The sequence below is a fragment of the Sphaeramia orbicularis genome, chromosome 22, assembly GCF_902148855.1.
Source record: "Sphaeramia orbicularis chromosome 22, fSphaOr1.1, whole genome shotgun sequence".
Taxonomy (NCBI): Eukaryota; Metazoa; Chordata; class Actinopteri; order Kurtiformes; family Apogonidae; genus Sphaeramia; species Sphaeramia orbicularis.
In genome coordinates, this window is record NC_043978.1 from 12,282,939 (window position 1) to 12,296,724 (window position 13,786).

General features: G+C 36.2%; 1 protein-coding gene across 1 annotated transcript in view; it reads right to left on the reverse strand.

Annotated features, from left to right (window-relative positions):
- The window catches only part of LOC115413488 (microtubule-associated protein futsch-like), an 89,121-nt gene that overhangs the window by 16,148 nt on the left and 59,187 nt on the right, over positions 1 to 13,786 (reverse strand). Inside the window, exons 38-43 of the mRNA XM_030126360.1 lie at positions 12,951 to 13,210; positions 11,538 to 11,697; positions 6,048 to 6,203; positions 4,703 to 4,843; positions 3,472 to 3,648; positions 726 to 863 (exon numbers count right to left, since the gene is read on the reverse strand). Of these exons, the coding sequence (XP_029982220.1) occupies positions 726 to 863; positions 3,472 to 3,648; positions 4,703 to 4,843; positions 6,048 to 6,203; positions 11,538 to 11,697; positions 12,951 to 13,210 (1,032 nt within the window). The remainder of the gene's footprint in view (positions 1 to 725; positions 864 to 3,471; positions 3,649 to 4,702; positions 4,844 to 6,047; positions 6,204 to 11,537; positions 11,698 to 12,950; positions 13,211 to 13,786) is intronic.

Consider the following 13,786-nt stretch of genomic DNA (forward strand, 5'->3'; position numbering starts at 1 on the left):
TGTACTTGTATTTGTAGTAGTAGTACATCCACTGCTTGTACTTGTATTTGTAGTAGTAGTACATCCACTGTTAGTACTTGTATTTGTAGTAGCAGTATATCCACTGTTAGTACTTGTATTTGTAGTAGCAGTATATCCACTGTAAGTACTTGTATTTGTAGTAGTAGTGTATCCACTGCTAGTACTTGTATTTGTAGTAGTAGTATACCCACTGTTTGTACTTGTATTTGTAGTAGTAGTATATCCACTGTTAGTACTTGTATTTGTAGTAGTAGTGTATCCACTGTTAGTACTTGTATTTGTAGTAGTAGTACATCCACTGTTAGTACTTGTATTTGTAGTAGTAGTGTATCCACTGCTAGTACTTGTATTTGTAATAGTAGTATATCCACTGTTAGTACTAGTATTTGTAGTAGTAGTACATCCACTGTTAGTACTAGTATTTGTAGTAGTAGTATACCCACTGTTAGTACTTGTATTTGTAGTAGTAGTAGTATAGAGAGATGGGGCTGGGATTTAAGTTTTCTTCTTCCCACTTGAATTTAGTTCGTTATTACTCTTGTACATGGTAACTGCTTTATTGTCTTGACCACCTTTATTTATTAATGTATTAGCTCTGCTGTTGGTTCCTTGTACACCTAAAATGTTTTGGCTTTTTTTCCTTCTGCTCAAAACAAATAAAAGAATGAAACGAATGAATGAATGCTGGATGGTTTTGGACGGACCTGCAGGGCGTGGACGTGGCTGCTCAGACATTTAGCCGAGGTGTAGGTACAGGGCGCAGCCAGCCACGACTGAGCCTCAGAAATCCAACTTTTAGAGCTGTTGATCATCTCCTGATGCTCCTGAAGCCACGTGTGGATCTGAGGAAGAACACAAACCACAGGAAACATTGAACCCATTTACATCCACACTAATACTCCGATTATTATCTGATTTCTGGAGTTATTAGATTATTATTGATCATGTAAACAGGACAATCTGATCTGTTTTTATCAGAAAACAGCAGTAATTTGATTATGAGAAATCAGATTAACACACCTGGATTTGTCCCCTATACTTCGATGTCTTCCTGCATGTTTACAAGTCAATCAGATTTATTTAGTTCTTTTATGTGTGAACATGTGTAAAAACAATTAAAATCCAAAGAAAAGGAAGTCAAACATGAGTAGAAGACAATAACAGGAAGTTTGATTCTACCATCACTATGGATGTACGAACTCTGAAAGAAATCTGATAATGGACCGAAACCAGGGTTTTCGATTATTGCATTTCTGAAGTGCATGTAAATGCATCAGATCTGATTATTACAATTATCTGATTACTAACAGTGAGCATATTTTTATGGTTGTGTAAACGGACTCACAGTAAAACAAACACCATCTGGAGTCGAAAACCTCAGACTTATGCTGCCTTCACATGCTATGGGAATGGGCTCTACGCACAGCCCCACTACTTCCTGAACTTAAGGCAGCTCCTTTATTTAGTTAGTTAGTTAGTAGTAGTTTATTTCGAGCACACAGAATCATCAGATAACAAAGAATCATACAACATGGTCAAAACAAATAAATAAATACAATTTTGTTGCGCTCGAAAAAGAGTGGGAAGAAGTACAGGGTGACACAAAAAAACGGGAACTTTTTAACAATCTAATAAAACCAAGAGTGATGGAAGAAAAATATTTTATTCATAGTAACTGAAACCTTAAACCATGCCATTTAAGAAACAATGATGGAATTTTCATTTTTTAAAAATGACTTCCTGTAGATGGCGTCCTCCTGTACGAATGCATTCTTGAAATCTGCTGTTGAGATTCCTCATTGACCGCTGCAACATCTCAGCTGGGATACTGTGAATTTCATCCTGAATTCTCTGTTTTAACTCATCCAGAGTTCTTGGTCAAGTCGTGTACACTTTACTCTTGAGATAGCCCCACAAGAAAAAATCACAAACGGACAAATCTGGCGATCTAGGGGGCCAGGAGCACGAGCACTTCTTGGTCATCCTGTTGGTTTCTTCTTCAGGGCAGATCCAGTCTCTTCAAAGTTATTAATCCAACATTTTATTGCGTGTTTTGATGGAACAGCTCCATGACGTCCTAAATTGTAAAAACGTCGGAACTCCCTCTGCACAGCTGTCAAACTATCACCGTTTTTATAAAACATTTTTATGGCTAATGCACGCTGTTGCCCGTTCCACTGATCCATGGTTACTAAAATGGGGGTGTGTTTACTTGCTCAAGGTCACTGTCTCGCAGTGCTGCCACTTGCTCATGTCTGCCAATACGCACTTCAAAAATTTCCGTTTTTTTTGGGTCACCCTGTATAACTTATTGACTCCCACCCCCTTTTAACAAACTAATAATCAAACTAGATTGGCTTCCTTTGCTTTGTTAACACACATTTTCCTCTGTATATTTTTTTACAATAACACAAAACATCCATAAAAACCATTCATATACACACAATCAGATTTGCAATAATCAACCGTTTTTAATATAAACTATAATATATATATATCCACTTTAAATATTGCTCCAAATACAATGATCAATAAATATGATAGTATCTTCTTGTCATGATAACCAATTAACTATAATATCTTATTTTATGCGTACTTCTATAATGCTCTATATTTTGTTATTATAGTGGATTTATACATCCTTGTAAATGCACAAACTGAAGAAGACATTTTGAAGTTTTGCTCCAGATTATTCCACAGATGTACCCCTCTAACAGAGATAAACTGGCTTTTTATGTTTGTTCGACACTTAATTTTCTTGTAGATTTCAGTTCCCCTTAAATTATAATTACTTTGCCTGGGCTCAAACATCTCTTGTAGACTGTAGGGGAGCATTCCTGTCTTTCATTATTGGGCACATTGATTAATCCAGGTGTGTCTGACCATAGTAGTCACAACAAGAAGTAGCAGACACACCTGGATTAATCAATGTGCCCAATAATGAAAGACAGGAAATAAAGGAGCTGCCTTAAGTTCAGGAAGTAGTGGGGCTGTGCGTAGAGCCCATTATGGTAAAAACTATTTTTGAACTCAAAAACTGCACATGAATGCCCCCTCATGTTGTATATTCTGGGAAATAATTTTGATCCAAATAACCTTTGACCTTTTTGACATGGCGGAAAACAACAAGGAATTAATTGCGAATGATAAACAATGCTTTTATTTACATTCTGCTGATGATTTTACACATTTAAACGATACACAATTTGCCACAAAACACATCCAAAACTCTTTTATCCAAGTGTAAGGTCATGATAAACTGTGTGTCAGCCATGTTTCACTTTGCTACGACAACAAAAGCACTTGAACACAACACAAACCTAATTTTGAATTCACTAGTGGAAAGGTTAATTTTCTTGATAGCACCTGAAGGCAGCATAAAACCAGAACGATGCTCAGATTTAGGGGTTAAGGTTCTAGATGTGGACTCGTGTGAGGTTGACCTCTGACCTTGCTGAGGAGGGTGGTCCTCTGCTCCGCCTGCTTGGCGAGGTGGGAGTGGAGCTGCTGGACCTCCACCAGCCTCTCCGTCAGGATCAGAGCCTCCTCTGGTTTCTCCAAGTCCTGCATGTCGACCTCCAACGCTGCCAGACACGAATGCCACACGTCCAGCTCATCCCACACACACTGAACACACAAACATATTGTTAGCCTCATAGCATAATTAATTAATTCATAAACTATATGGACAAAAGTATGTGGACACGCTGAATTCAGGTGTTTCTTTTCTAACAGGGGTCTGGGATACAAAACAATGACGACTAATGTCAGAATATAGTTTTATATTATAGGATAAATGTCACTGCATTGGTTAGTTTCGGTTTAAATTGTTATCTTTGTTTCCAAAATGCCTCAGATGATTTTTACTTAATTTCTCTCAACATTCATTTTTTTTGTCCATGACTATGATTTTAAATGTTCCACCTGAAAATTTCTAAAATATTTTTCCTGCTCTGACTGTAAATAATAATTTTCTAGCACAACTAACCATCTACTTTCATCACATCTCACTGAGGAAGGAAAGTCTACCATTAAACTTTTTTTTTTTTTTTTTTTTTTAATAATTTTATTTTTCAAGAAGTTTTTGTCCAGAAAAAAAAACTACAGGAACATTTAAGGGGTGTACATAATTAAATAAATCACAATAACAATGTACAGGGAAATACAGTTTCCTAAAGAAAAGAGAAAAGCTCCCTTAAACTTTAAGGAAATATTGATGTTTACAAACTATACAGACAAAAATATTGGGACACATCATGTCTACAGTTGTAAGTTCATGGGGATTTGACAAATAAAAATCAATAGTAATAATTAATATGATATTTATCCCAATTTAAAACTATATTCTGACATTAGTCATTGTTGTTTTGTATCCCAGACCCCTGTTAAAAAAGAAACACCTGAGTTCAACGTGTCCACATACTTTTGTCCATTTGTGTATGAGGCAATTATGCTATAAGGCTAATGATATGCAAATACACAACTGTACACACAACCTGTTCACAGGTTTTTAGATGATATTTATCTTATTATTATGTATCTGTTTTTATCAGTTTATGTCATATTTATTCTTATTTTTACTAGTTTTATCATATCTTGTATTTTATCTACAACTTTGTACAGATCTTTGTGTTGTTTTAAATGTGCTGCATAAATAAATCTGACCTTGGTCCATTCTCACCTTCTGGGTTCTCTTGGCTTCGGCCACATTTGGACTTTTCTGTTCCAGTCTCTTCTGCACTGATCTGAGACCGGATTGGATCTCAGACATCTTGGCCCCGAGACGATGGACGGGACCGCTCTTCTCCACCGCCTCACTGACCTGACGGACCAATCAGGAGCAGAGTCATTAGATGTTTAATTACCACTCACAGTTTTCTTACATCCTTTCCACTGTACTGCTGTAACAACACTGTCATAATGTCACACTTTGATGGTGTTACAAGTGACTTAAAAAAAACACAAGACAAATTCTGAACATCAGCCTGATCGTGACAAATTTTTCAACAGTTCTACTAGTGCAGGGGTGTCAAACATAAGGCCCACGGGCCAAAACCGGCCTGCCAAATGGTCCAATCCAGTCCATGGGATGAATTTCAGAAGTGCAAAAATTACCCTGAAAATATTAAGAGTCAGGCGTGTTCAGGTTCCACATACAACTCACTGTGATATGAGGTAAAATAATAACATAATAACCTATAAATAATGACAACTACACATGTTTAATGTGAGAAAAAGTAAAATTACATTATGAAAATATTAAATTTACAAATACTGTCACAATAAAATGTAACTAACCTGAACAAATATGAGAAAGCTGAAATTTCTTAGGAAAAATAAGTGCAATTTTAACAATATTCTGCCAGTTAGTAAATGTTTTCTGCATTTGTAGATCTACTGTGATCTGTAAATTGTGTTAATAATAAGCTGCGACATAATATTGTTGAAACTGCACTCATTTAAAAAAAAAATATTTCAGAGTGTACTGGAGAGAGAAACTGTTGGATTATTTATAGGTTATTATACCTATTATTTGTAGATCTGTTCTATAATATACATGTATAAATGATAAGTTGAGGGTTAATATTGTTGAAATTGCACGTTTTTCTTAAGTAATTTCAGTTTTTTCAGGTAATTCATATTTTTTTTGCTTGGATAGTGTGTAAATGCAAATATTTTCATAATTTAATGTTTTTTTTTTTTTTTTTTTTTTTAACTAAAACAAAGAGAAAATTGTAGTTGACATTATGTATAGGCTATTATGCTATTATTTTACTGCTCTGACCCACTTGAGATCAAATTAGGCTGAATGTGGAACCTGAACTAAAATGAGTTTGACATCGCTGCACTAGTGTAACATATTTTTTAAAGCCAAAAGAGTACAAGATTAAGAACGAAAACACCAGAATTAGAAAATACACCTGTCCTAATCAACAGCTGACATGTAAAAACTGTCAATCTGATGCTGATTCCTGTTGTTTCTGAGTCGTGAAGTGAAGCTAAACTATGGCGGTTACAGGCGTTACCTTTACTTCTACTTTCGGCAGCGTTTGTTTGACTTCCTGCAGCGGGCCTTCGATCTCCACAGGAACCAGACTGTACATGTCCGAGTACTTCATCTTCAGGCTGTCCATGATGCGCTGGAGCAAAGCCTTCTGGGTAATGAGCTGGCTGTGGACCTCCTGAAACCACACAGAAAGAAAGAAATCAACAATATGAACAATGGAAAAGACAACATTTATATATTTAATTAATGACACTTGTGTAAAATAAAAAAAGAAACACACTGAACTTTTAAGGCTGTGTCTTATAGAAACTATTTAGAAAATTATGAACATTTTTACATTTTAAGTCTCTGTGTCTGGTTGAATTTTTGTGGTAAGTTGTGTTTTATGAATTTTCATTTGTCTTAAGTTAAGACCCTTAACTTTAGCCCTATATTAATATTCATCTACTATAAAAATATAATAAATCAGGACAATGAATATTTTTTTCAACTTTTGCTCAAAGTTTAGACCCTAATGTTAACAAAAGTACATCAAAAGTGTATTTTAGTGCAAACTTTAATGTTCAAACATGATTTTTAATCTTTGTGGGGTGAAGTATATGCTATTAAAAATCTCCAACACGAACAATTAATTTATGCATATCATCGTCAATCCAGTTGAAAAAAAACAGGCGAGGATAAAAAATTCTAATTTCTCTTTTAGTTTGTTACAGTTTACTCAGGCAGAGTAATAGATACAATATTTTAGACAATGGGAATAGATTCTGTGAGGTCTCTAAATGTCCATAGACACCAAGAACATCCATATGAACCTTATTATTGTGAAGTAATTCTTCATTTACTTTGGGTATGTCTTTAGGCGTTTTTCCCCTGAAAATATGGTCAGGGTTAAACAGGTTAAAATACATATGCATAAAATATATATTTCCCATGAAGTTGAAACAATTCGGTTTTCACACCCATTCCTCTGTCATACCCGCAGCCAGACGTTAGTCTGGTTTTGTCTGTCTTTTATGTTTTGTCATTTCCTGTTTTATTTTGTTAAGTTTCCCCTCATGTGTCTTGTCTGTCGTCTTTACTTCCTGTTCCCTGTTCTCCCTGACCTCTTACCTGATTACCTGTCTCCGCCCTGATTTGCTCCACCTGTGTCTAGTTGTCTTCCCTCCCTTTTGTGTATTTTAACCCTGTCTCTTCCCCCTGTCAGACGCCAGTTTGTAACTCTCGTAGTTCTAACCAGCGTTTTGACCTCGTCTGTTCGTTTTGTCTGCCTGTTGTGACCCATTTTGGATTCCTCGGTTTTTTGCCTTCTGCCTGCTCCCTGTCGGTTTTGTCTGCCTCATCTGATTTCCTGGTTTCGATCTTCTCGCCCTGACTCTTTGGTACGTGAGTATTTGTCTAGCCCTTATGTCCTGTTGCCTGAGTGATAGCCTGCCTGTGTATGACCTGTTTCCGTCCCTGACCTCCCTTTGCTTTTCCCCAGTCGGGAAAAATACCCCAAACGCCGCTCGGGGAGACGGGCTGCTGCCCTCAAACCGGAGGACGAATCAGAGGAGGATATCTCCAACCATTATCCTCAAGATTCTGTCATTATTATTATTCTTACACCTGTGTGTAAATAATAAACCTTTTGAACCTTATTTTTGTGTCCGAGTTCCTGCATTTGGATTCAGTGTTTGTACTAACGCCATCACATCCTCTTTTTATTCCTATTTCTACCCATCTGTATCAGTATAGCCAATGATTACATACTGAGTCCAGTGACACTTCATCTATAATAATAAATCACATTGTCATAATCATTTCATGAGAACAGGTAAAACATATTTTATTCCAGTTTTATGGGCGACAGTTTTTTTTTTTTCTACTTTTTTAACAATTACCCCATAGACTTATTTTTTTTAAATTCAACCTTTATTTAAGAAGAAAAAAAGACTCGATGATATGAAAAATCTCTTTTGTAAGAGTGCTCTGGCCAAGAAGTTACAGAAAATAGAGATTTCATCCATACATCCACACTAAAAATGTACATAAAACAACTCAATACTAAAACCATACATAAAACTATACATAAAACACTATACTGCTAATAATATACAAAAATTAAATAAAACTAATATTAAAAATAACTTAAAACAACAAAAAACAACTTTTTCTATACATAAAAACAAAACCAGTAAAAAAGCTAACAAAGTTTTAGTTGCAAGTCAAAATGACATAAAACTTATAAAAATTGCTAAACTGTGTTTCTAAAAGGATAAAAACAGTTTTTTCAGAACAGTGTTAAGTGATAAACATCCTCAAACAGGCTGTGAGACGTTACAATCCCTCAGTAGTTTCTTAAAATGTCACATATATTAATATAAACCATCCACTTTGAAACCTGCCCTAGACCTTCCATCCATTATGGGATTATAATGAGCCTACCTCTTCACGTCCTCCGCTCCCAAAACAGTTTAAAAACCTCTACATTTTAATAAAAACTGTCCTAATCCTGAGTCCGAGTCTGGAGGTGATACCTGGATCTGACTGTGATCGACTCAGGACGATGAAGAGGGAGGAGCATCGCGTTATCGCCACGAAAACTGATGTTTGTGTGAGAGGAGGATACAAAGGAGGACATGAGGAGGCTGTTTGTGTCCCCTGGAGGAGGGGGAGGGACAGAGGGACGGGGACGGGGGGGCAGGGGTCTTTGTGAGGACGGTTCAGGAAATGTGGACGTCTGTTCCAAACACTTTAACTCTTACAAGGACGATATGTGTTTTAGATGAGTGTTGTAGGGAATGCTGGGACATTTGAGCAAAACAGGTCGAGATAATGAGTCTATTTTTAGAAAGTACAGACAATTAGTGAAGGTCTTCACCTCTAAAGATTGTAAAAAAAAAAAAACAAAAAAAGAAAAGCTAAAAACTAAATGAAATGTCTTAAATCAAGATGAGGCACTAGTATTAACTGCATAAACTGAAGCATATTTTTCATCATATTGAGAATCCAGTGTGTGATGTTGGTTATTGTTACTTTAGTTTTTCTTTTTAAATTCTTATTATTATTATTCATATTAATATTATTATTACTTACTGGTAATAGTTATAATTCTTATTACTATTACTATAGTCATTGTGACTGCTGACATTATTGATAGTGTTACACTTATTATTAATAATATTATTATTATCATTATTGTTATTACTGCTACTTATTTTTTACTACTAGTATTTCTAATGTGCAATTGCCTGTTTGTTTTTCACTGTTTTTGTACTTATTCATATTTTATTTCCTTTTTTTTTATCTTCTATCTTCTCTTTAATCTAATCTAATCAAATCTAAATAATTAACTCCTCCCCTTATATCTAAGATAAGATAAGGTTTATTGCTCTCAAACGAAATGAAAAAAAACACACACACAAAAAAAAAACAAAACAAAAAACAAACAATCAATGATAAAGAAATCGAAATTAAGACACATAATATAATAATAAATAAAAGCTATTATAACTGGGGACATTTATTTTTATTTAATTATTTATTTATTTTTGTAGGTATTTTTAGTGCAGCTGTGCTGGTTTTAAGATTCATTTCCATTCATATAAAGTGATGCACATTTTCATTCACATTTTCCAACATCCTGACATAAATATATTTACTTTTTGCTTGTGAACTGGTTTTAGTCCTTTCTGAATGTACTTTGAGAATCATGTGAGTTCCTTTTATTAGATGGTTTTACTTGTTTTAAGAACAGAAGTAACGTTTCCCCTCGTTTACAGCTGCTTTTCTGGTCTTTGTGGGTTTTCGGTGTTTGGCCTCTCATTTATAGTAAACACAGATGAATGTGTGTCTGTGAAGTGACTTGGCCCCGGTTCCACCTGAAGATCCACTTACAACCAGGAACAAAAGGCGTCTGGGCCGGAGACGGTGGGCGGCGGTGGGGGGGTATCGGGGGGGGGGTCTTTCAGAGCCGACCCTCTGTGTGAGTAGATGAGGGGACGTTGGACTCTGCTCAGGTTTCAGGACAGACGGATCCTCTGGGCCCCGGTCCAAACCAAACCAACGGTCGCTTCAGTCCGTTTATATTTAACAAACAGAACCATCTGAACCAAACCCACCGGACCTGTGGAGGGGTTTTAACCCTTTGAACCGGTTCGAGTCTCAACAGTCTGTTTCCAGTAGGTTTTACAGAACAAACGCTGGTGACAGTGAAGACAAGTGCATCATTGTGTGTTTGGTTCAGATGATTCATGTGTTTGTTCTCATTATTTGCACTCAAATAGACGGGACAGACAAGGAGACACTGATATGGACACACCAGACGGCTGACAGCAGGTTCTGACTGTCAAAGACACTTCCATGTCTGGTGGATATTAGAGGGTTTTCAACAACTTAATCACATGTTAACAATTTATTATTATTACATTGTATTATGACATACAATGTAATATATAATATGGGAGACGTGGAGAGTTTTAAGAATGCTGCTATAAAATGGACAGAGTTTATTTTAATAAGTGTAATTTGTGTAAGTTACGGTTATAGTTTACAGTGTGAAACACAATAGAAAATGTGACTGCAGTTATGTTTCTTCATGAATAATGTCAGCACTGAAGTAACATTGGATGGTCCATGTTATAATGACACTATGATGTTAGATTTGTTGATTGAAACATGTGAACCCTGTAAAGCCTGAACCATTTAATCACTGACAGAAAATTCCAGTTCTTTGAAACTGGAGCCTTTATTGGTCCTTCTGAACAACCAAAAAATGTTTTGTTCAAATATCAATTTCCATGTATGCGTTTCAATTTTGTGTCATATTTGATACATCGGGTCTCAATGCTCAAATATTATTCATTCATTTTCTGATTTTATCCTCACTAGGGTCACAAGGGTCGCTTGGAGCCTATCCCAGCAACATACACCCTGGACAAGACGCCAGTTCATCACAGGGCTGAACATATAGAGACAAACACTCACTCTCACATTCACACCAGTGGGTAATTTAGATTAACCAATTAACAAATTAACCTGTCAGTGCATGTCTTTGGATGGTGGGAGGAAGCCAGAGCACCCGGAGAGAACCTCAAATATTATTATTTTGAACAAACAAAAACATAATATAACACAAACATGTCTAACAAATTGTTAATTCCTTCAAAACTGTCAAAGTTCTTCCTCATTAATGACAGTCTTGTAGTGTCATTGGAAAGGCCTCTGGTGAATGAATTCCTCCCCCTGGTGGATTATTTGTGTATTGCATGTATCTAATTGTATACATCAGGTTTTTCAAAAAAAAAAAAAAAGAAAAAAAAAGAAAGTCACACTGATCATGTAGAGGGCCTCAAAACTCATGTATCAAATATGACACATTTGGCGTTATAGGGTTAAAGACATATCCCATAACAACCACTGTAAAAAGTTTTCCATTCCTAACACCACGTGGCTCCAGTCTAAATGTGAACCCTTTTCTTTAAGCAGAAGTCCTGGTCTGGTTCGACCCTGGTAGTGACCTCAGACTCACCTGGACCTGGCTGGTGCTGCTGCTCTGTTCCATCTCCGACAGCAGATGATCTGCAGCCTCCATCCAAACCCGGATGCTTTGCAGCTCCTCTCGAACCTTTTCCCTGTCCTCCAGCTCCTGCCGAGTCGCCTCCAAACCCTCCCTGCTCGTCTGCAAAACACTGTGGGAACAAAGAAACAGACGTCCAACAGGTTCAACCACAATTTAAACCAATAAGCACTACCATTATAACAGACCGCCTAGGTTTCTTTATGTTGTTTTGGAATAAAAGTGTCAGGAAATGTGTTTTTTGGCAATACTTTTGCACTTTTTTCAGGAAGAACTTAACTTTCAATATCTTTATAATTTCATCATTATTGTTATTATATTTAATAAATGCTTACAACAGAGTGTTACAGAAAAAAAAATTAAAAACTGACTTGAACTTTTATCATATTTATATGAAAACCAACAGTAAATGTGCAGAACAAAACTTTATGAAATTATACAAATAAACTTTCAACTCTTTTCCATGTACTCAAACATTTTAGCTAGTCTACATCATTCAGTGCCTATGTTCTTCTTCTTATTTTAGTTCTTTCAAGTAATTTTGATCCTGTGTGATAGTCTGTGTTCACTTTCTGTCTAGTTGTAGACAGAGCCCCTCATTTCACTGACAAAAACATCCATCATCTGATTCAAATACAGACACTGCATCTCTTTCTGCTCTCTGCATATAGATTTAGATGAATACCTGTATATAAATATAGCTGCATTTAATAATATGTACAGCGAAAATACAACTATCAATGAAATAGACAAAAAAAACCAAAAAAAACCCCAGATAAAAACAGTGGAAAAAAGGCAAAAAAAACCCAGCGAAACTCAACAAAAATATGGCAAAACACACTAGTAGAACACTCCAAAACAGCACTATCACTATATACAATTATTTTCAAGAATTCCACGCAAAAACCTTGCAAAAATGCTCCTAAAAGTAAAAAAAATCTTCCATCTTTCTCTCACCGACTGCACTCTGCTGCTCTATGCTCTGCCCACTTCCACCCCTCCCCTCAGCCAATACAGACCTCTACCCTCATGTGTTATAGACCAATAGAAAGCTCTGGATTTCATACCATGTTGAATCTAATACCATTTGAATTTTGTCAACAGCGTAAACGGTTCAGGAGTTACAATAATCTGAAAACAGTAAAAGAAAGCATTAATACCTACAAGAATAACACCAACCATTACACTGGAATCTACTTTTCCAGAAAGTACAGTCCATGACCAACCACTGTTTCCTGATCATCCAAATATAGTCAGGGGCTTATGGGTAATAGAGTTGTGTCTGAACTGTTAATAAGCATTTGCAAATGATAGTCTCCAAGTAAAATAACAGAAATAGGTGAAGTAATGAAGTGCACATTAAACCTGTTGTATCGACTCTGCATCGCCTGCAGCTGCTGACACAGCGGAGTGGGAGGAGCCTGTTCCAGGTGGGCGGGGACACCCAGCAGCCTGGCGACGCGCAATTCCAGAGCAGAAAGAGCGCGGTGTTCACAGTCCAGTCGGTCCTGGTACTGTTCCCAGGACTGAAGCAGGTCCTGGAGCTCCTCGGTGGGGGCCGTCACCTGGGAAACCGTGGGGAGCTCCGCCTCCACCTGCTGCAGCACGGAGGACGCTTTCTCCACCTGAACGGGAACGCACGCAGTCAGATGTCAGTTCAACACGAATGTTTACAGTATGAACACAGCAGATATTTATTAATTCACTTACACCAGGGATGTCAAAGTCATTTTAGTTCAGGTTCCACATTCAGCCCAATTTTGATCTGAAGTGGTTTTGGACCAGTACAATAATAACATAATAACCTATAAATAATGACTACTCTAAGTTTTCCTCTTTGTTTTAGTGCAAATAGGATTAAATTATGAAAATATTTACAAACTATTCAAACAAAAAAGATGTGTTATTAAATTTCTTAAGAAAAATAAGTGTAATTTTAACAATATTATGCCTCAATTTATCATTTACACAAGTGCATTATGGATCAGATCTATAAAAGCAAAAAACATTCATTAACAGGCAGAAAACTGTTAAAAGTGCACTTAATTTTCTTTAGACATTTCAGGTTCATATTTGTTCAGGTTATTCACATTTTATTGTGAAAGGATAGTTTAGAAATGTAAATATTCTTACGTAATTTTACTTTTATACACTAAAAAAAAGGGAAAAAATTAGAGTTATAGTCGTTTAAAAATGAACAA